This window comes from Glycine soja, chromosome 11, assembly GCF_004193775.1.
Source record: "Glycine soja cultivar W05 chromosome 11, ASM419377v2, whole genome shotgun sequence".
NCBI lineage: Eukaryota > Viridiplantae > Streptophyta > Magnoliopsida > Fabales > Fabaceae > Glycine > Glycine soja.
In genome coordinates, this window is record NC_041012.1 from 9,952,025 (window position 1) to 9,975,186 (window position 23,162).

General features: G+C 32.9%; 2 protein-coding genes across 3 annotated transcripts; both read left to right on the forward strand.

Annotated features, from left to right (window-relative positions):
• Positions 1-8,718: 8,718 nt before the first annotated feature.
• LOC114373749 (FT-interacting protein 3) lies at positions 8,719-11,706 on the forward strand. Of its 2 annotated transcripts, none has more exons than XM_028331271.1 (2): positions 8,719-8,864; positions 9,197-11,706. In XM_028331271.1, exon 2 carries the CDS (start codon positions 9,226-9,228, stop codon positions 11,557-11,559), a length of 2,334 nt encoding a protein of 777 aa, XP_028187072.1. In that variant the 5' UTR covers positions 8,719-8,864; positions 9,197-9,225; the 3' UTR covers positions 11,560-11,706. The 2 variants fall into 2 exon arrangements, with proteins under 2 accessions (XP_028187072.1, XP_028187071.1); XM_028331270.1 differs by having other exon boundaries at positions 8,731-9,003.
• A 3,965-nt stretch (positions 11,707-15,671) lies between these two features.
• Positions 15,672-22,583, forward strand: LOC114375665 (long-chain-fatty-acid--AMP ligase FadD28-like). Its single transcript, XM_028333515.1, has 4 exons — positions 15,672-15,957; positions 16,576-16,778; positions 16,890-21,129; positions 21,555-22,583. Exon 3 carries the CDS (start codon positions 18,742-18,744, stop codon positions 19,822-19,824), a length of 1,083 nt encoding a protein of 360 aa, XP_028189316.1. The 5' UTR covers positions 15,672-15,957; positions 16,576-16,778; positions 16,890-18,741; the 3' UTR covers positions 19,825-21,129; positions 21,555-22,583.
• Positions 22,584-23,162: the final 579 nt, after the last annotated feature.

Below are 23,162 nucleotides of genomic sequence, written 5' to 3' on the forward strand. Positions count from 1 at the left end.
CTCTTTGTTAATTTGCTTGTTTGTCATCCTAACGATAAATTAATATATCTGTCCTTATTCATTCTGGAGTTTCTTGATAATGAAATGAATGAATGGACTTCAGATCTGAAGAAACGTGTCCCGGGATTAAGAAAAATAATTTTTGAGTTGATATATGCTTAAATTTTTTTAGTAGTAGATATATATAATTTTACACGTAAAGTTAATAATAAATATTTTTGTTAAATTTATTATTTATTATAAATTGAATATTTAAATAATTGTATAAAAAGTTATGTTCCTTTAATACACTCCTAGCTAGATTCGTTTTTGTACATATTTTAAGAATAATATATATTTAAAAAATTATTTATTTTTAGTACAAGCATATGTTATAAAATTATTTTTAATGTAAATATGTGTTTAATAAAAATAATTTTTATTTTAAATTTTTTATTTAATGAGTGAATTTTTAGAAATATTTATATCCTCTTATCTATTCTAATTTATCATGTTTATCTTTATTTTTAAATTAAATTTTAATATTTTAAAAAGAAATTATCTGTGGTTACAATTAAATTTGTATGACCAAATAAATTATTTATCATAAATCTAAAATATAATTTATATAATTATATGTATTAAAATATTTATTTATTTAAAATCAGTATAATATAATTTATACATTAAAAAATTATTTATAATAAATTTAGTTATATAAAATAAAAAATTTCCCTTGTGTTGCATAGGAAAAAATTACTAGTAAATATTCTATTTCCTTATGTAAGAATAAGTTAAAGAGATAAAAAAATTAAATTAAATAAGAAGTTATATTAAAAAAACTTATTTGAAAAAATGCAATAGTTATTTATTAATTTAATATGATATTAAAATGTAAAGTTAAATTCAAATTAATATTGTTCGAGAAATTATTGTTCCCAAAAAATATCTTTCAAAAAAAATATTTTTCAATAATTTTTATCCAAATTGAAATGAATTGAATTAATTTAATAATGTTTAATTGAAATTCAAACTATAAATAAAAATAAGACATTTTATCCGTAAGAAAATTTTATATGACTAATTAATTGTTTCAACTTCTAAAGATGAATTCATCCCATATATTCATTCACAAGCTTTTTTTTTTTAGTTCTTTGGTTTTGTAGAAAGTTGAAATTCTACATAAAATTCTTAAAATTTATCTAGTTGTGTTTATAACACACTTTAAAACTACCACCTCATTGTTTATACCTCTTAATTTTTCAAAATGACAATTAGACACTAAGATCCAATTAAGAAAAATGAAGTTCAAGAATTAATTAAAAATTTGGTAAAAATATAACAACTTGCGGATGAATTTAACAAAATAATAATTATATATAAATATTTTATTATATATAACATTTCACTATTAGATGCATTATAAAATATACAATTATACTCAGTATATTATAATTAAATTCTTCAGTAATTTATATAATATATCTCTTTTATCTTTTCATCACATTGATGTGCTACCAAACATTATAGAACAATGTCAAAGAAAAGAAAAATTAATTCTTATATTTCAATATTCCTAAATATCAAACACTACATAAATAATCTTAATTTCTTTTTATCTCTCTTTTCTTATCATACCTCATCATTCATATCTATATCATATTAATATTTTTTTTTTCTCTTTATCTCTCTTGGATATCAATTGATTTTAAATGTTTAAAGATTTTTTTTCATAAAACTTAATTATAGTACTAGTTAAGCACGCGGAATCTGTTGATGTGTACGACCTGTGGGCAACACCCTACACAGTAACAAAATTGCCGACTGAGATGTTTTCAAAGGTGAGAAACAGAAACGTGAAAGACTGAAAGTAGGACGAAAAGTGAATGACCCATAATTATGAACTCGTGTAGGGTTCATGCACGGTCCTTTCCCACATATAAAGAAAAAGCTAGTTATTAATCAATAGTTAACACTTTTTTCTGTTTTAAAATAAGTTTCATATAGATTAAAAAATTAATAAATAAATGAAATTGATTAATAATTTTATATAATTAAATTTAATATTAATATTACATTAAAAAATTAAAATAATACTTATTAGAGAATTAGTAAAAAAAAATTGTTATATTAAAAAGTTAAGATAACATTTATTTTGAGATTTTTTTAAATGTCACATTACTGTGACGGGAGGTGCCGGGGAACGCTATTACTTGTTTTTTGTCGAGGGCATTGTTGGTGATACATTTTCTTTTTTTTCTTTTTTTCTCTTTGGATGATGAGAATGTTGCAGATGGAGGAAGAGCAAAGGCTAACGTGCTGATGGGAGCGTAACACAACCACAATGGATGGGTTAATTGATCCGCAATTTTATCTTACAAGAGATTGATATTTCATTACATAAATCTATAACCTCAATTAGTGACATGGTTAGCAATTCGAAGTTCTAACTGTTGTGCCGTGATTCTACTTTCAATAATAAAATAATATTAAATAAAAAAACATTAAACGCGGAAAATTCATGTGTAGCGTTGTATAAATTGCGATGAATCGTGGGTGGGTGTAATATATGTATTAACATTTTTTTTTGTCATAGCATAACTCTTTTGGATTGGGCACATATACTCACTTGGCCCAAGGTTTGTCATTTCTCTTATCCAATTGAATGGGATAATATAGTAGTTGCTATTAACCCAATCCCATTTGTTATTGGTCCGTATAAATGTAAGAAAAAATATTTTTACTCCTCTTTTTTTTCATCACCTTCTTCTCACCCACCCAACCCATCACCATTGCACCATCGTCACATGCCATCACATTCGTCTAGATCTAAACCCACGCAACTACAAAAAAGTCTTTTAAGGATGGTTATTTTACACTTTTCAAGATAATTTTCAACCGTCTTTAAATTTGTCGTTGTAAAAAGTCAACACTTTTTATGATGATTTATAAATTATCTTAAAATCTTGATTTATGCATTGATTTTTTAGAAACTATCTTAAAATATATTTTTTTGTTTAAAAACATTAAAAAACATGGGGATTTAAAGATAATTTTTCAAAAAATCGTCTTAAAATGTATATTTTCTAAGATAAATTTTTAGAATGTGTTATTTTTTGGTTAAAATATATTTAAAACATGAGGATTTAAAGATGATTTTTCTATAAATTGTCTTAGAATGTATCATTTCTAAGACAGTTTTTTAGAAATCGATGTTGTTTATTTTTTAAAATGTTTATTTTATTTTATAGAAAGGCTTGAAGCCAAATTATACAGAGTTTTAAACTTGCAGAAAACCAATTCAATAGTATATATGCCAAAAAATAAATAAAGCTATGACACTAAAAATCAAACTTTAAAAGTATAGGGACCAAAACCATAATAGAGGAAAATTATAGTGACAAAAAATATATTAGAATCAAATACATATATGACTAAAAGCCTAAGACAATCCCAATACAATATTCCTTCCAATGGTTAAATATCTTCACTGGGAGTGTTAGATGTATCACTTGATAATTTTTCAGAATGCTAAGTCCTCTGACTCAAACAAAATTGTTTCCCCTTAGGGATACCTATTGTCTAGACTAAATGTTAATAATTTAACAACTCTTTCTCTTGGAATGGAGTGACCATTGATAGGCATAAAAGAACTGCACTTGATGTTGAGAATTGTATCTCGCCTAATTGAAAATGGATTTATTCCTACCTTGTGAGATGCAATCACACCTGCCAGATACATGGCATGGCACCACTATGTTAAGGAATTTGTATCTTTTTCTCCCATAAAAAAATAAGTCCCTTGATGCATTTCATAGGTTAATGGAAAATAAAAAGGTGTAGAAGAAATGCATTTAAAGGTGATAAACTATATAACAAGTGTTTGCAATTTAGCGCTTGTACTTAGGTGATTGCCTATATTTGTCTAACTTTTGCAACCATTCTTCATGTGAGAAAGGAGGGAGAGTATCAGTGAATTTCTAATCAGTCGTTGAAAGACCAGATCGACTGAGTCTTGTTAAAACCCTAAGCACCACCATGTTGAACACCTATGTCACTAACCCAACGAGCTATATTTCAACCAATTTCTGAGCATGAGAACCCCACTCACCAATAACTTCAATCATTCCTTTTGTTCAACAAAGACCATCTTAGAAAAGTTCCTCATTAGTGGCACATGAACATGATGACCCTAAATAAAAGCATCATTTCCTTAGAACTAACTAAACATTCACACTCACATAATAACATCATCAAGGACAGGGAGGGATTAAAAAAGAATAAGAGAATGACATAAAGTGATTGTGAATATATAAAAAGATCATGACCTCATAAGATCATACGTTTAAAAGGGATACAAATTGAAAATTGAAGAGTACCTATATCAAAAAGTGAGGTAACCTTGGAGATTAGTTGGGATCAGAAAGCATGAAAGCAATGGGTAGAAACGGGAGGGGTTAAGAACTTGAAAGGTGTTGAAGAAGAAGAAGAAGAGAAAGGTGTTCCTCTCAGCTTGTGAATTCTGCCACATGCTTATTTGTCACACCTTAACACTGACCACATCGTACCCCTCCCGAACATCTCTCTCTCTTTCTCTCCTGCTTCTATAATGCAACTTTGAGTTTAGGGTTTAATTAAGCTAGATGGAGAGACGCTCTAACAAGAAAGATCTGAGACCAAAATCGGTGCCATTAACGACAGTGTTGAAGACGAGGAAGCCCTAGAGACTAGCGCAGTTGTCTGCGAGTTTTCGGACGCAATCCAAGCACAAATCTACGATCTCTTTGCTAACTGAAATTAGCGAAAATCAAAATTAGGTTAGAAATTGAAAAAATAGGCCAAAGAAAATGAAATTGATTGAGAATGTGAGAGGGAGGAACCAGTGCAATGGCCTCTGGTGAAGTTGTTGGCAGCATCTTCCTTGTCGAAGATGAGTTATTCAGGGTGGAAGAGTTGATGGTAGGTGCCGCAATGGACTTCGTCGATGATTGTGGGTTCGAGATCGACGAAGATGGCACAATGGATGATAAGTGTTATGAATATGTAAATAGGGTACTAAAATCGCATAGCAATTATCTATTTTTTCTCTATTTTTACTATGTATTTTGTGTAAAACAATAGGAACTTAGCTTCTTCTGAATTTCATCCAGAAGATGGTAAAATTAAGTAAATAACACTAATTTTGGTTGTATTTTTGTTGTAGAAAGTAACATAGAAATGGAAGAACTTTTAAAGAACTAACAGTCTCACTCTGTGCGAAAGAAGCTGCTTAGTGCTAGGAAGCTTCATTGGAAGACAGTTGTCATGGGCAAGTGCGCTAAGCACGCAAACTCGCGGCTTAGCATGGATCCACTTGCAATCTAGTTGGAAATGCGCACTTAGCACGAGCATCGCGCTAAGCGCACATACGCGCTATGATTGGCTAGCAAAGAGGAACAACCCATATATATGAAAGAAACTTCAGAAGCAGAGGAGGGCTTAACGATGAAGAAACATAAAGAAAAGCATTCCAGTCCATCACCAGTGCAAGGAAAATCCATTTATGAAGCTCTAGCTAATACATTTCACTCCATTCTTCTTCTATTAACTCCCCTATATTCTTATCCACCTATATGTACGCCCCTCATGAGAATGAGAGGCTAAAACTTCACCGTGTTGGGTGCTTTGTGATAACTGCGAAATTTGAGTTAATTTAATAGTCAATTTTGCCTAAGAATGTTTACAATTTCTTTACTTTATTGTTATTTTAATGAAATAATGTAGAAATTAATATCTTTGCAATTTTTTATCAGCAGAAGTTAAAAGAAGAAGATTTTAAGTGCTTTAGAGGAAAATTAATGCAAAAATTGAAAGAAAAAGCCTTAAAGAAAAGTTGAAGATTGAGACAACTCGCTTAGCTCATAAGACAGGTCCAGCGCGTCTCCTCGCTTAGCGGCCAGCTCACACTTAGCGCGAAAAAGGCCCATGAAGAAGCCCAAAGTCGCGCTTAGCACGAAAATCAACACTAAGTGTGAAATCGCGTGAAAATTAAGCTACCTTAGACCTATAAAAGGAATAGGACAAAGGGGATACACACCAACACCTACACATCGGGACACAGAGACTCAGAGCTCTCTAATGAATACATCCTAAGCCTGAGCATCTCTAATAGGGAAAACTCTTTTTCTATGTCCATTATCCCCTTCTCTTCTTCTATCCACATCAGCCCCTAAAGTGTAAAGCCTCTCATGACAATGAGAGGCTAAACTCCCACTGTTGGGAGTCTCGCAGGCCAACTCTTGTAATGTAACTCTTTCTTATTATTTATTTAATGCAATCTTGTTTGTATTGCTCTTTTCTATGCTTAATTGTTTATTATGGTCTGGCCATCCATATAGTGTTTAAGGAATAATGCATTGAAAAATGGTTATTTTCTAAAGAGCTAGGAAATGATATCTAAAAGAAATCATTGCTAGAAATAGATTGATATTCGTTTAGTCTATTTCATACATCTTTAATCTTAATACGATTTATTATTTTTTTTCTTTGCAAAGAAATTTGGGAGAAAAGATTAGATAAAGTAGGCTCTCCATGCGGGAAACCAAAGATAGAATGTCTTAGTAGATGTGGGTGAAAACAGGGATATGATTAGATAAAGAAAATCATTAACATTGCATTACAAATAATTTTAGCATGCCAGGTCCCAACACATTTGTATTCTGAATTATCTTTTTATCATCACTTTTATCTTTTACTCTTCTTATCTTTACATCTCTTACCTATTTTATCTTCTATCTTTTTTTTCTTTAAATCTCTTATCTTTTTAAATTTTTATCTTATCTCCTAATCTTCTATTTTAAATTTCTTATCCTTCTTTTCTCTTACTTTCTTTAAATTTTAAATTTAAATTCCTTTTCTCTTGTTTGTAAATTGGATTTGCATCAATCTAAGTACAAACAAAGTCCATGTGAATTCGACTCTTGAACTTTCGAGTACTTTATTATTTGAGACAATTTGATGTACTTGCCAATGAGTTAACACTTTGTAATCCAGAACTCTTTAAGTACAAATATAGTGACAATTATGATTATATTTTAAAGGTTTATGAAAAAAATGGAAGGATAATTTAAGAATAAGAAATGTGTATACTAAAAGAGGTAATTATATTTATTAACATTTATAATTGATGATATAAAATTATTTAAAAGTTCTTTAATAATAATAATTAATTAATTAATTAAATACTTATAATTCACGTTAAGTAACATGTTAATGAAAAAACTTGGCATTATTTATTTAGCATTTTGGAAAGTAAAAATGAACTGTGCCTGCATTATATTGTGGTTATTTGATGATAGAACATTTTCCACTCTAGTCCAATTTGACCTGCTCTTAAAAAAAAATTAACTACACCAACCCTCTTGCAAAAAGAAAAACATTCTCCAGAGTGCCACAACCGACCAGAATCTTCGCACATGAGCCCCTCGGTTCATGTTTTAAAGTTGGTTAAACAATTTAGTCTCATAGTGATATTATATTTCATTTTAGTTTTCATTGGAAAATTTATAAATGGGTGATTATTGTTTATTGTTGGGGCTGGAAAATGGAAATCTTACTCTTTGAAGATGATAATAAGGGTGTAGCTGATAAGTTACGAAGTAGAACCCAAGACCACTCTGTGTTAGGATCCTTGTTAGAGGGATGTAGTAGGTTGTTGAACCAAAATCCATCTTATTGTGTTGGTTTTTATTAAGAGATAAATCAATGATATTGCCCATGAGTTTGCTAAGACGGTTCCATCTTTGTCCAGTCTCAGTATTTTGTATCATGTACAGCTTTCTACTGAACATATGATCATGAATGAAATGATATGAGTAACTTCCCATAAAATTTTTAAAAAAAACTATAACTATTAGCGTTACAACAGTTAGTTAAATTTATGGCAACTTTTTTTTTTATTGAATTTCCTATATAAAATTAACTTATAATTCATTTTAGTTTTCATATAAGAAAATTATAAATTTTGGTCCAGTGCCCGACACACCTTTTTTTTATATAAAAAAAGTCTCTATAATGTTATGGGAAGACTAATTTATAAACTTATTTTCAAATAAGAATTAAAACTATAGAATATTTATATAGAGACTAAACAAAAAAAGTGTGAAATATAAAAATAAAATTCTTAATTTAACCCTTACGTGTGTGAGGGAGCATTACATAGAATCAGTTTTTCACAGATCACCTACTCTTTTGTATTTCATGTCAATTCAAAGGTTAGTCATGTCTAATGATTAAAGAATTAAAATAAATAAAAAGATTTATTAATTTTTATTTTTGAATTCTTTAATTAATCATTTTAGAATTATGGTTATATATAAGGAAAACAGTGTCTTATGTGAAAGCTTAAAATCTAAGATAAATCTATCTAAACCTTAAAATTAAAATAAAAAGATGAAACTAAAATTAATTAAAACAACACTCTCATCTTTTGGAGTCTCATAAAATATGGCTGTATATAACACACAAGTATTTTGGATTATTATATGATATTGATAGGAACTATCATTAATTATATTAAAATTTAAAATTGAAATTTTACTTTTATTTATATATATAAAAGAGATTAAATTTTAGAAAGATTAAATCCTTTATCGTACAACTAAAACTAATACATCAAGATTAGATTTAATTAAAATAATTTTAACTATCCACGTGATTATAGTACTGTTCAGATTAACAGTTGTACTCTTGTTAGATATGCTCGATGTGTGTGTGTCTACTTGTCTGAGATACATGTAAGATTTTCGTTTACTTTTCTATGCATAGGTGCACATTTCAATGCTTCTGCTTAGTGCTTTCACCTTGAGGAAGGAAGCCACCCACAACCACAACCAGTGACGCTTGAGGTTAGTGATAAGTCACTGTTGTATGTGCGTGAACTTCAAAGAACACACGCGGCTCTTTCATTTTCATTTTCAAATAGTATTTGGTTTGAGTAGTTGTGCAAACTTTCTCTCTCTTCAGTGATCGTAGTAGTTGAAGCAGGTGAATGACCGTTTCTTAATTTCTTTGACTTTCCTTTACTTGAACTTTTTATATATCTTGCTGTGTTTACTTGTATTAATTTCTATATAGTTTCATATTTAGTGATGATGTTCAGCTTGAGCAAGATCTGATCACTGAATAAAGATTGAACATTTTGTTCATAATTTCTATGTTTTGTTTCAAACTGATGCAGTTAACTGATAACTCTCTTTAGAGAAGAAAATGCAGAAGGCACCACTTGCACATTCCAATGAGTTTGCCTTGAAGGAGACCTCTCCCAAGATTGGTGCAGGGGCAGTAACAAGAGACAAGCTATCATGCACCTATGACCTTGTTGAACAGATGCAGTATCTCTATGTTCGTGTGGTCAAAGCCAAGGATTTACCTTCAAAAGATGTCACTGGAAGTCTCGATCCCTATGTTGAAGTGAAGCTTGGAAACTACAAGGGACTCACCAAGCACTTTGAGAAGAAGTCCAACCCTGAGTGGAATCAGGTCTTTGCATTCTCCAAAGACCGGATTCAAGCCTCGGTGTTGGAGGTTATTGTCAAGGATAAGGATGTTATTTCAGATGATTTTGTAGGGAGGATGTGGTTTGATCTCAATGAGATCCCAAAACGTGTTCCCCCAGATAGTCCATTGGCTCCACAATGGTACAGATTGGAAGATCGAAAGGGCGAAAAGGTGAAAGGAGAGATAATGCTTGCAGTTTGGATGGGGACTCAAGCAGATGAGGCATTTCCTGATTCTTGGCATTCTGATGCAGCAATGGTTGGCTCTGAAGCAGTTTCAAACATAAGGTCAAAAGTTTACCTCTCTCCCAAGCTTTGGTATGTCAGGGTCAATGTGATTGAAGCACAGGACTTGATACCAGGTGATAAAACCCGGTTTCCTGAAGTTTATGTGAAGATTAATCTAGGAAACCAGTTTTTAAGGACTAGAGTGTCTCAAAGTAAGACCATGAATCCCATGTGGAATGAGGACTTGATGTTGGTTGCTGCTGAGCCTTTTGAGGAGCCTTTGATTCTGAGTGTGGAAGACAGGCTTGGACCAAACAAAGATGAAGTATTGGGAAGGTGTGTGATCCCTTTGCAGATTGTGCAACGGAGGCTGGACCATAAGCCTGTGAACACTAGGTGGTTTAATCTTGAGAAGCATGTGGTTGTTGAAGGGGAAAAAAAGGAGATTAAATTTGCAAGCAGGATACATTTGAGGATGTGTTTGGATGGTGGTTTCCATGTGTTGGATGAATCAACTCATTATAGTAGTGATCTTAGGCCAACTGCTAAGCAATTATGGAAGCCTAACATTGGAATTCTAGAAGTGGGGATTATAAGTGCACAAGGGCTTATGCCAATGAAAACAAGAGATGGTAGAGGAACCACAGATGCTTATTGTGTGGCAAAATATGGACAAAAGTGGATCCGCACTAGGACTCTTGTGGATAGCTTTACTCCAAAGTGGAATGAGCAGTACACTTGGGAAGTGTTTGATCCATGTACTGTTATTACCATAGGGGTCTTTGACAACGGTCATATACAAGGAGGAGGAGAGAAAGGTGGTGGTGGATCAAAGGATTCTAGGATAGGGAAAGTGAGAATTAGGCTATCCACACTTGAAGCTGATAGAGTTTACACACACTCATATCCTCTTTTAGCACTTCACACTTCAGGTGTGAAGAAAACAGGAGAACTGCAATTGGCTGTGAGGTTCACTAACTCATCTTTCATCAACATGTTGTATTTGTATTCCCAGCCTTTGTTGCCAAAGATGCACTACATCCATCCTCTATCTGTGATTCAGCTAGACAGTCTGAGGCATCAGGCGATGCAGATTGTATCAATGAGGTTGAGTAGAGCTGAGCCACCCCTAAGCAAAGAGGTTGTAGAATACATGCTTGATGTGGATTCACACATGTGGAGTATGAGAAGGAGCAAGGCTAATTTCTTCAGGATAATGAAAGTTCTAAGTGGTTTGGTAGCATTTGGAAGGTGGTTTGATCAGATATGCAATTGGAAAAACCCCATCACCACCATACTAATTCATGTCCTTTTCATAATATTGGTTCTCTACCCTGAGCTAATACTCCCCACAATCTTCTTGTACCTGTTCTTGATTGGAATTTGGAACTTCAGATGGAGGCCTAGACACCCTCCACACATGGACACTAGACTGTCTCATGCTGATGCTGCTCATCCTGATGAACTGGATGAAGAGTTCGACACATTCCCAACTTCGCGGTCATCGGATATCGTTAGGATGAGATACGATCGTTTGAGAAGCATTGCAGGGAGAGTCCAAAGTGTTGTAGGTGACTTAGGTACACAAGGAGAAAGGTTCCAAAGTCTGCTAAGTTGGAGAGATCCAAGGGCTACCACACTCTTCGTCACATTCTGTTTCGTTGCTGCTATAGTTCTCTATGTTACTCCTTTTCAGGTTGTGTCACTTCTCATTGGCTTCTTTATGCTAAGGCACCCCAGATTCCGCCACAAACTTCCATCAGTTCCTCTCAATTTCTTTAGGAGGTTGCCTGCTAGATCAGACAGCATGTTGTAAGCTAAACTTAATTGCTCCTTTTGTCATGAACTTGGTTTAGATAAATCTTCATAAAGTGGGAATATTCATGATGTTGCCGTTATGTTCATTTGTATTCAGTTATTAACAATGAATCTTCATTAGTACCAACTTTCATTTTTTGTATCACTATATAACTGTCACTAGTGTAAGATTAAAATAGCGCTGGTGGCTATATTGCAAACCAAAAGGAACGTTTTTCAGGATTAGCTTTGTCTTTTTTTTTTTTACTTTTAACGGTTGTTGTTGCAAAACCATAGACAAATTGAATTTGTGATGATCACTATCTAAATCTTTTTCCATCTCAAACACTTGGCAAATATAAGTATACTTTTTTTCTTCTTCTTTTCATACAATTTTTGTTGGCTATACATTCAATACTGGAACATGTGTTGTTTGATGACAATTGAGAAACATAATGTAATGAGAGTCATGGACATGGCCATATATGCATGCTCCTTTTACTTCATGAAAATATAAAGCATGAGAAACCATGGTGTGAATGCAATGAATATAGCGGGCCTACTTGTGTCAAGTGCCGACACTGAATCTATGCAAAATGGCATGACATCCATTGTATTGTTGTGAGTAAACTAATGTGAAATTGTTCGTTTATTGTAGAAATGTCATTTTCATGAAAAGGTAATAATGATGTGGATCTATTTTATTACACGCGCGATATTTAAATTGAGTCACCGAAAAGGAAGCCACAAGTTCACCCTGACTGCTCAAAATTTTGGGACCCTAGTATTTGATTAGCTTAAGTTAGTTTGATCAAATAATTTTATTTGGCACGCAAGTTTATTCTAGTACTTTTTAACGTATTTTTATAAATTACTTCAAATAGTTTGTAAAAATAAGTTAGCTTTTTTCATTTTTATCTTCATTAATTTACTTGAATTTTTTTTAAAATTTTTTTAATTAAATAACTAATTATATCCTTTTCTGTCATTTTAAATTTATAAGTTAATTTTATCAAATACTTTCAATTTAGTGGGCTAGCTTATAAGTTTTTAGTTTTTTTAAACTAACTTGTAAGTTAGTTTTACTAAACGCACATGATCATATATTTCATTTTAAAAACCCACAACAAATGGTTAACCAAATAATGGATCAAAATTGATCAATTTTAAAAATTGGGAGATTAAATTCTCACAATTAAAAAGATCAAAATTGTTATTAAACTTTTTTTTTACCATTCATTTTATTTCTCTTTTTATTTATTCCACATTTTTCTCTTTTCATTCTCTCTTCTAAAAAAAAATGTAAGAAACATGCCTGGGTGTAGAATTTCTCCCTTTGGTGTTAATCATATGACTAAATGAAAAATGTTATTATTTACATTTTTACAATAATCTTCACAATAAGGAAGTAGATATGAAAATGAGAGAGAGAGAGAGAGAGAGAGAAATATGGGATAAAATAAATAATATGATTGAGAAAAAAGTATTAAAAAATAAATTAGAAATAAGAATGTTCTAAATAAATATCATTTTGTTGTGAAAAAGAAAATCAATATTCATGTGCCCACATCTGTTTTCGTGTCTCAAACAAAATTATGAAGAAGACATGTTAGAAGAAAAAAAATCATCACGCTGACCTAAAAAAACATATCATTAAGCTTAACTACAACATTGATAACGATTTTTTACTACAACATTGACCTAAAAGAAGGAAATGAAAATTAATAAAAGAAAGGGTCCAACAAAAATAATCGGAACAATGAATATGATTGAGAAAAATAATAATAAGAAAATGTAAATTAGAAATAACGTTATTGCAAATAAATATTCATCTTGATGGCTAACCTGAAAAAAAAGTATCATCAAGTGATAACTATCCATTTTTTAACTACACCGTGGTATAAAAGGAGGAAATAAAAATTAAAAAAGAATTGGTCCAACGACAATCATTAAACAATAAATAATATGATTGAGAAAAAAAAAGTATTAAGAAAATGTAAGCTAGAAATGCGAAAATAGCCACCCACTTGTAGTGACATATTTTGTTTTTGAATTGCATAAACTCGAGGTCTAAAAACCTTTTGGGAAACATAAAAGAGCTACATCAGCTAGAATAGCAAACATAATATATTGAGGAGGAACCTCAAAAATCTGAAATGGAATGAAAGTCACAATAACTTGCTTAGCCAAAGCTTTGGCGATTTGATTAGCTTCACGAAATATGTGAGTTCATGAGATATGTATTATAGGATTGTTATAACTTTATACTAATATGGAGTAATAATTTTTTATTAGTCGATAGTGTAAGATTTTATGGGAAAGAACATAATCATTAAACTCATCATAAATAACACTATTCTAGAAAAAATATATTCATTTTGATGCCGTGTGAATACCATTACGTTGACAAAGAAAACATATCGTTAAGCTTACTCACAACATTTATAAAGACCGACCATAAAAAAAAAAAAAACATTGATAACGACCGTAAAAAAAAAATACAACATTGATAACGAATTGATTCATTTTTTAACTATACCGTGTGGATCGGAGGGGAAAAAAAATTAAAAATAGAAACGCTCCAACGACAACAATCATCGGAATTTCCGCTGTTAATCTATCGTACTCCCCAGTCAAGAAGCAATTTGCGGAGATTCGTATCTTTTAAATTAGCATAATCCCTGTTCAACACTATTCCGCTTCCGCATATGAACACTAGTTAATGTCATTTTTTGTGTGTTTTGTGAACCCGGCCGTCGTGTTTGATTATGTTGGTGAAAATATTTCAGTTAATTTTTTTTATTAATTGAAAATTTTGTTCGACAGTTTGATATATATATGAATTTTTTTTAGTAATTTTTGTTATTTTTAATTAATAATATAAAATATGTTTCAAAGAATGTGTAAAAAAAAAATCAAAGGGTGCAAGGTTCCACTGTTTATATGTGATGAGAATCATTTATTTAAAAATTTATGTTCAATTTTTTTCATGTGTAAAATTCTCTTGAAGATTAGTGAGAATCACATACTGTAGATGATATTAGTGTCTCACTCAGTGTGTTGGGAACATTCCTGACTTCTGAACCCAAGAAAAAAAAGTGTTAGTAGGTAGAGTTGAGCTAGAAATGTTATTACATGGATGAGTAAGCTCAAATTCAAATTGTTAGCATGCAGATGGATTCTTTAAAAGTGTTACTGTTATTAGCATGACGCTGAAGAATCAAAATGAGAATATCTCCTGATTCTATGTTGAATTTATCCTTGACAGAAAGTGATGGTATTCTGGGACTCATCGAAACTGGATGAACAATATCATCATCATCATCATCAGAAAGTGAAACACTTGGTTTGAAAAAGAGCTTTTTTTCATTTTTTGGTGTGTAATATTTCTTAACTTCCTTTTGGAAACTTGTCTTGTCATTTTGGTGGAATTTCTCAGTCATTACCAGACTATTCTAAATGCTGAAAGTCTATTCTAAATTCTACCAGACAAGTATATATGCTCAGACTGGTCTGGAACTTTTTTGTTTTTTGGTGTGTAATATTTCATACTTTCCTTGTGGAAACTGCTCTTGTCATTTGTTGGTGTTTCTTAGCCATTCAGTTTAATTTTCTATATGATTATTCTAAATGCTGAAAGACTATGTTGGGAGAACAATTCAAATTTCCAATTTTAAAACTTTAGGATATTTTAGATTTAAAGATATTTTCTAAAACATCCTAAAGATTTGAAATTAGAAATTTGAATTGTTCTTGTATAGATTATTTTAAATTCTAGCGGACTGTTCTACCAGACTATTCTACTGCACAAGTATGCTCAAACGTCTCAATGCTGAAAGGCTAGCTATTCTAAATTCTATATATTTAGCTGGCATGTATTGCGGAGATGATAAACCTGGACAACATTTTTATGTTACTTATGACATATCTCGACAACACACTTCATGTTAAATTGGTATAACTATCTGTGTGCTAAGAAGACTCATAACTACTCTTTTTTTTTTTGTTTCTAGCGAGAAGGCCTTAAAGCATTGAGTGATTGAGGTATGAAATTTATCTTTCTGTAATCGTTGGGTTGGACTTTGCTCCAAAAGGTTGAAAGTTGGATGATGTATGTATATAAGTACTAGTGAGTTGATAGTAGTTTGATTGTGTTTGTCACTTGATTTCAACAGGTTTCACAGATTTCTGATTTCAAATTTCAAATTCATACAAGATGGATCTAGAAAGATAAATAGAGGACCAGTTCTCCAAGTTACACCCTTCCTTACCAGAAAACACCAGAATTGGAATAGTTGGTGCTGGTCCACATGGCTTATCAGCAGCTTATGCACTGCCAGGCTTGGTTATAAGAATATCACAGTTTTGGAGAAACATCACACGGTTAGTGGCATGTGTGAATCAGTAGAAATTGAAGGTATATCTTGATTGTACTCTCTTAACCATAGTTATTTACAATTCACGATTCAAATCTTATGATTCCATATAATTTGGTTACCTATAGATGAATCTTAAATGACTTTATATCTTTTGAGCAATTTCGTACTATCAATATGAATCACATGATTCAACGATTATTTTTACTTTTCTATCACTAATTCTCATGAAAAAATTGAAAGTCATAAAAGCTTAAATTGTTAAATGCAAAAGAATTGAAGGAACACTTCTGTACTTATCCTATTTGAGTATCCCACTAATTTATTTGTCATTCACTCATTCAATGCATGTACTCTATTTAGCTAATTAATTGCTTTGCTTCCATTTTTCTAAATAAAGGCTTCGTAAATCCCAATATAACTAATAATTTTGTTTTTTAAGACTTCTAGTAAGTTGTTATATCTATTTCTAATTTAATTTTCTTACAATGAACACTACATACATAATATATATGATAGATTTGAAGTAATTTTTCATTGTCTTTGAATCTTAGAATTCAATAAAATTAGAATTCATGATTCAAATCTCGATTTGATAACTTAGCTCTTAACTAATTCAAGTGACAATAGGTTTTGACTACATGTAAATGTCTATGCAGGAAAAGTTTATGATCTAGATGGGCAAGTTCTTGCAGCAACCAGTACACCAATCATTTTTCGCTTGGCAAGAGAGACAGGCTCTGCACTAGAAGAATTGGACTCCCACAAGCTTGCTGTTATTGACCCTTCCTCTGGAGAATATCAAGATACTAAAGTTGCTGATGATTATGTATCTATTGTGTCACTTACATTGGAAATCCAAGTTAGTTTTTGCTCTCTACTTTCAGTCTTTTATAGGCACCTAAAGGATGTTTTTACATTGTTCTCTGACTTGAAATTTGTATGCGGTTAATTCTCCTTGTGCTATTGACAGGAAAAGGTGAAGAATTGCGATCGGATTGGGGTCCATGCTGTTAGTGACATTGCTTCAGACTTAACTCCAGAATATCTTGAGCATCATGGACTCAAATCTGTTCCTAAATCTGTAGCTTACGGTTACACTACTTCAGGATATGGATTTATTCAAGACATGCCTTATGCCTACCTTCATGAATTTACTAGAACATCCATAGCTGGAAAAATTTGACGATTTATAGATGGATATACTAGTCTTTGGCAGAAGATTGCTGAATTGCTTCCTTTAAAACTTCACTGCAGCACTGAAGTATTGGCAAACAGGCGGAACTCTGATGGTGTCACCGTTAATATCAAGAGCTTAAATCAATTTGAAACTTTGGAATTTGATAAGATCATAATCTCTGGTTCATTTCCATTAAAATATGAAAGAACTTACAGATAATTGACTTCAATTTGTATAGGCATGTAGAATTCTTACTGCTTCATATTTATGCAAGGTATTTCTTTTATCCAGCTTGAAACCTGATTAAACAAGTCTTGTGGCAGAGTGTGAAACAGAAGTAATGGATGCAAGTGACCTTGAAAAGGATTTGTTCAGCAAAGTAGAGACAAATGACTACTACACCACTGTTTTAAAGATTAAAGGGCTAGAACATTTGCCTGTTGGATTTTATTATTTTAGTGAATATATGAAAGATCCTAGCACAATTGGACATCCAGTTGCAATGCAGAGATTTTATGCTGACACTAATATATTCTTATTATGGTCCTATGGAAACTCTGTTGATATTAAGGGACCAACAGTCATGGAGCTAGCAATCAAGACAATAGAAGCCATTGGAGGAGAGGTTCAACATGTCATTCTTCAGCACCGTTTTATGTATTTTCCTCATGTTGGCAGCCAAGTTATTTCGTATTTAAAAAAAATCCATTACTCTTTGCCAAGTAATGACTCCACATTTGAAGTTTTAATGCAGATATGAAAGATGATTTTTATGAAAAGTTGGAATTAGAGCTTCAAGGTTCAAGGAATACTTATTATGTAGGTGGACTTATAGCGTTTGAGCTCACAGAGAGAAATTCATCTTATGCCATGGCTTTGATCTGCAAGAACTTAGCAAATAGGAATGATTTTCCAATGTTTCCTTACACCAAGCTAATTTGCCATCTGTGTATATTTTGACATCTCATTGATTTGAAAAGCCAAGATTTTATCGATTTTAGATAGTCGAGTCTTCCAAATAGACCTACACCGAATAGAAGCATGTTTTATGCAGAATTTGTTTCCCTTGCAAGCTGAGTGCCAGAAAAAGAATCCTAGAGAATTAGGTGAATTGCCAGAAGTGCAATTTCCTGATTTGCCTACTTTGAATAGCTACTTTAAGCACTGGGGAACTCATCTAATCACTCAAAACAGGAATCTTTATACTTGGATTAATGAAGAAGGGACTCCAGTATGCCAAAGGACCTATGGAGAACTATATTTTAACTCTTCTTGCATTGCTCATAATCTCCTAACAAGCCAAAAGCCAGTTATCAAGCCAGCTGACAAGGTTCTCATGGTCTATGCCCCTGGTTTGGATTTTATTGATGCGTTCATTGGATGCCTAAGAGCTAAAGTCATACCAGTCCCCATTCTTCCTCCAGATCCCATGCAAAGAAATGGACAGGCTCTAATTCAAATTGAAAATATTGCCAAGTCATGTAACATTGTGGCAATTTTATCAACTGTAGCTTATCACTCAGCAGTCCGTGCAGGTTTGTAGAAAAATTTAATCTCATTAACTGGAAAAAATGGGAAATCCTCAGCTCGGTGGCCGAATCTTCCATGGTTGCACACTGGTACATGGGTCAAGAACTCCAAAAGTATGATTGTGGAACATCTTGAAAAACAATGTGAACCTCAGCCAGGTGATATATGTTTCTTGCAATTTACCTCAGGTTCAACTAGTGATGCTAAAGGAGTGATGATCGCTCATGGTGGGCTAATTCACAATGTAAAGTTCATGCGAACAAGATACAAGAGCACCTCAAGGACAATCCTAGTAAGCTGGCTCCCTCAGTATCATGACATGGGGCTTATTGGGGGACTTTTTACATCTCTTGTTAGTGGTGGATCTGCAGTTTTATTTTCACCAATGACATTTATCAAGAAACCACTCTTATGGCTTGAAACTATTAGCAAATATCAAGCAACTCATAGCGCTAGACCCAACTTTGCCTTTGAGTTACTGATTCGAAGATTGGAGTCTGACAAGGATAAGCTTCGGAATTTAGACCTTTCATCCTTGACTTTTCTTATGGTTGCTGCTGAACCAGTGAGACAAAAGACCCTGAAAAGATTTATTGAGCTAACAAGTCCTTTTGGCTTATCTGAAAAAGTGATGGCTCCTGGATATGGCTTAGCAGAAGATTGTGTGTTTGTCAGCTGTGCATTTGGAGAACGCAAGCCAATCATTGTTGATTGGCAGAGAAGAATTTGTTGTGGATATGTTAATCACGAGGATGCGGATGTTGAAATTAGAATAGTTGATCCAGAGACTTGTGAAGAGCTTCAGGAAGATGGAAAGGAGGGAGAAATATGGATTAGTAATCCAAGTGCAGGCATAGGATACTGGGGAAGGGAAGAATTGAGTCAAAAAACTTTCAGGAATGAACTTCATAATCATCCTAGACGTAGCTACGCGAGAACTAGAGACTTGGGGCGAATAATAGATCAGAAGCTATTCATCACTGGAAAGATCAAGGATCTAATCATCGTTGCTGGAAGAAATATTTACTCAGCAGATGTTGAAAAGATAGTTGAGACTTCATCTGAATTTCTTCGTCCTGGTTGCTGTGCTATCATTGGAGTCCCTGAGGAAATTTTATCAGCAAAGGGAATTTCCATTCCAGATGGCTCTGATCAGGTTAGCTTAGTTGTGATTGCAGAAGGGATGGAAAGACAGTGAGCAATGATTTGATTGAGAAAATTAAGACTCTGTGTGGTAGAAGAACATGGAATCAATATTGCTTCTGTCAAGTTGGTCAAGCCTAGAACCATCAGCAAAACAACATCAGGAAAAATCAAGGGATTTGAATGTGTCAAACAGTTCACAGATGAAACACTGAACTTGGTACCACAAGGTTCAAAAACTATTTTGACAAAGAAGTCTTTGTTAAGGTCATTCACTACAAGAACATGGGGAGAAGAAAAAACACCAGGGCCACAGCAAGTAAGAGGTAGTATACTTGCTCCTAGAAAAAGGATCAATAAGAATGAAATTGTAGAGCTCTTGAAAGGGCTTATTTCTGAGCAGACTGGAATCCCAGTCAACGACATCTCAATCACAGACAACCTGACATCCTATGGAATTGACTCAATTGGTGTGGTTAAAGCAACTCAAAAACTCTCAGATTTCTTAGGCACTCCAGTTGCAGCTATAGATGTTTTCACTGCATCCTGTATTCTAGAATTGGCTAACTTCTCTAAGGATCTTCTATCAAAGTCTCAGCCTTCTCTTTCAAGCAATCCATCCAATGTTCCAGAAGCTTAGACTGATTCTACTGAATTGATTGTGGAGGTATCCAAGTCTCGCCAATTTGGTATCTGTGTACTTCAACTCCTAGCACTCATTTATGTTTCTATCATGCTGGTACCTCCTGCATATCTATCCATTACTACTTATTTAAATTTCATCCTAAGTGCCAGTAAATGGATAGATGGATTTCCCTGGTTAAATTACTTAATTTTCATGACTTTTGTACCTCTTGTTGGATTCTTTGCATTGCTCCTACTTGCATTTGCATTTCATTATTTGGAAGCTCTTTCTAGGGGCCAAACTATGCCCTTACCTCTGAAATCTCCATCTACTCGATGGATTTTTGTCAAGTGGTTGGCACTATATAAGGCCCAAGGAATTTCTTCTACGGTTCTGGCCGTACACCTCAGGGGAACAGTTTTTCTGAATTACTGGTTTGAGATTCTGGGTGCAAGGATTGGATCCTCAGTTTTACTCGATACTGTTGACATCACTGACCCATCTTTGGTGTCAATTGGAGATGAAGTTGTCATTGCTGAAGGTGTTTTGGTTCAAATCCACGAGGTAAAGAATGGAATTTTAAGTTTCCATCCTATTAGGATTGGGAAATGTTCTTCCATTGGACCTTATGTTGTTATCCAAAAAGGAAGTGTTATTGAAGAAGGTGCTGAGGTACAGGCCCTGCAAAAGGTTGGACAAGACCAACATGTGTTCAAACCTGCAATGCTTACAAAAGTACTTTATATATTCTGAACATATATTTTTAGGTTATTTTTTTATATCTAACATTCTCACTCTCTCTCTATTGGAAAAAAACTCAACTCTCACATCAACTAAAAAAAAAGTCAAGTAATAGTATATAAGTGAGAAACAACCCTCATTCCTTGAGCTAGCTTTTGGGTTTGAGTTAGGCCTAAACTCACATTCTAAGACTCTCTTCAAACCCACACGTGCACGCACCATGTAGCTTTATCTTTCTGCCCAAGTATTGTCTCAGCATTTGATTTTGAAGTTTAGGAATTTATAGTATATTTCTCTAATTTTTGGAAGAACCAAAGTCATGGCTATGCATGTCTATATCTACAATATAAATATAAATTAAATACATACAACAATTGAAGCTAGAACTATTAACTAATACCTTTCCATTTTTATTTCAGAATGAAAACTACCTATTATCAGCAAAACTCAATGTGATATCATCCACCACTTTATGGGAATCTATCTTGTTGGCTTTCTCAGCTCCCTTGCTGCAGTCATTGCCTACTTATTATATATTTGGTTCTCCAAGCAACCTCCATCACCCCAGCACTTCACCTTTGTTTGCATATATGGTGCCTTCCATTGGATACCGTTTACAATCATTGCATATGCTACCCTGTTTTCTGAAGTCTCGTCAAATCCCATCACCTTTGCCATTTCATTTACCAGCGCCTACTTGCTTCATGGTTTCATACTCATCATTCTCACCACTGCTTTTACTCGTCTCCTCAAAACTAGTCAAAACCAAAGCCAATTTAAACCCGGCTTTGATGCCAAATGACAACTTCCTGCCACCTTAGATGTGCAAAGCTTCTCTCAGGAACAGAAGCCTTCTGCATATATCTATGCCTTTTAGGTGCGAAAATTGGTGAACATTGTTCCATTAGAGCCATCAACCCAGTTTCAAATCCAGAGTTAATGTCAATTGGTGCTGGTGTCCATCTTGGAGATTTTAGCCGTGTAATTACAGGTTTTCATTCTTCAAGTGGATATGTTGGAGGAAAAATTGAGGTTCAGGACAATTTGGTTAGCGGGAGTCAAAGTCTAATCCTCCCTGGTTCTCTAGTCCAAAAGAATGTCATTCTTGGTGCACTTTCTGTTGCTCCAATGAATTCTACATTCCGAGAGGGTGGTGTCTACATTGGCTCACAGTCCCAAGTTGTCATAAGGAACTCCGTGAAGAATTCTTATGATGAAGGGAAAGAAGAGACAGACATGGTAAGCAAGATAAGAGTTGGTAATTTGGCTGCAGCATTGCACAAAAATGAGTCACACAAAGTGACCTTGACCAGAACATGGTATCAGACATTCTTCACTCAGCCACTGCTACAAACAGTTCAAGATTTTTAAAGAATTCAATAAAACTCATTGATATTTAATCAAGATTTTTTATGTAACTTATAAAAAAAAACTCATAATATTTAAAAGTTCACATATTTTGATGAATTTTTTTCTAAAATAAATTTTGATGGATAAATCGTGACTTAATAGGACATTCTTACAAAGCCAATCAACTAAAGTCTTCTTATCATGTTTGGGTCTTGTTTATGTATTGTTGCGGGAAGTTGTTATATCCACTCCCATTTTTGTATATACACTCCTCTTTTTAATTTGTTTTTTTAAAATTTCCTTTTTCAAAATTAATACACTCCCCTGTCAACAGTTCCAGAAAAAGCTACAGATTTTCCAATTCTCTTCTTTATGTCCTTATTGCTTCAAATCCTCATAACACTCTGGAGTATACACACACTAACCCAAAAGGCAACCAACAGGGTCTTGCCTATGTATTTGAGGGCCTAAGGTAAATTCTTTTTTAAAAAAAATTAAAATAATATTAATTATATATTATATATTATTTTTATATTTCTAAGTTAAAAAAATTTGTATATTAATATTTTATAATAAGTTGTTCTAATATGTTACATGTTTTCTTTATTGGATGTATGTTATTGTTGTTCTTAAAAAAAATCTCAATTGGTCATGTATGACTTTCCATCAATTAATTT

Bases quoted from the DNA above. Each gene is read 5' to 3' on its own strand.
- LOC114375665 (XM_028333515.1), top strand. From the start codon at position 18,742: ATGATTGTGGAACATCTTGAAAAACAATGTGAACCTCAGCCAGGTGAT.
- LOC114373749 (XM_028331271.1), top strand. From the start codon at position 9,226: ATGCAGAAGGCACCACTTGCACATTCCAATGAGTTTGCCTTGAAGGAG.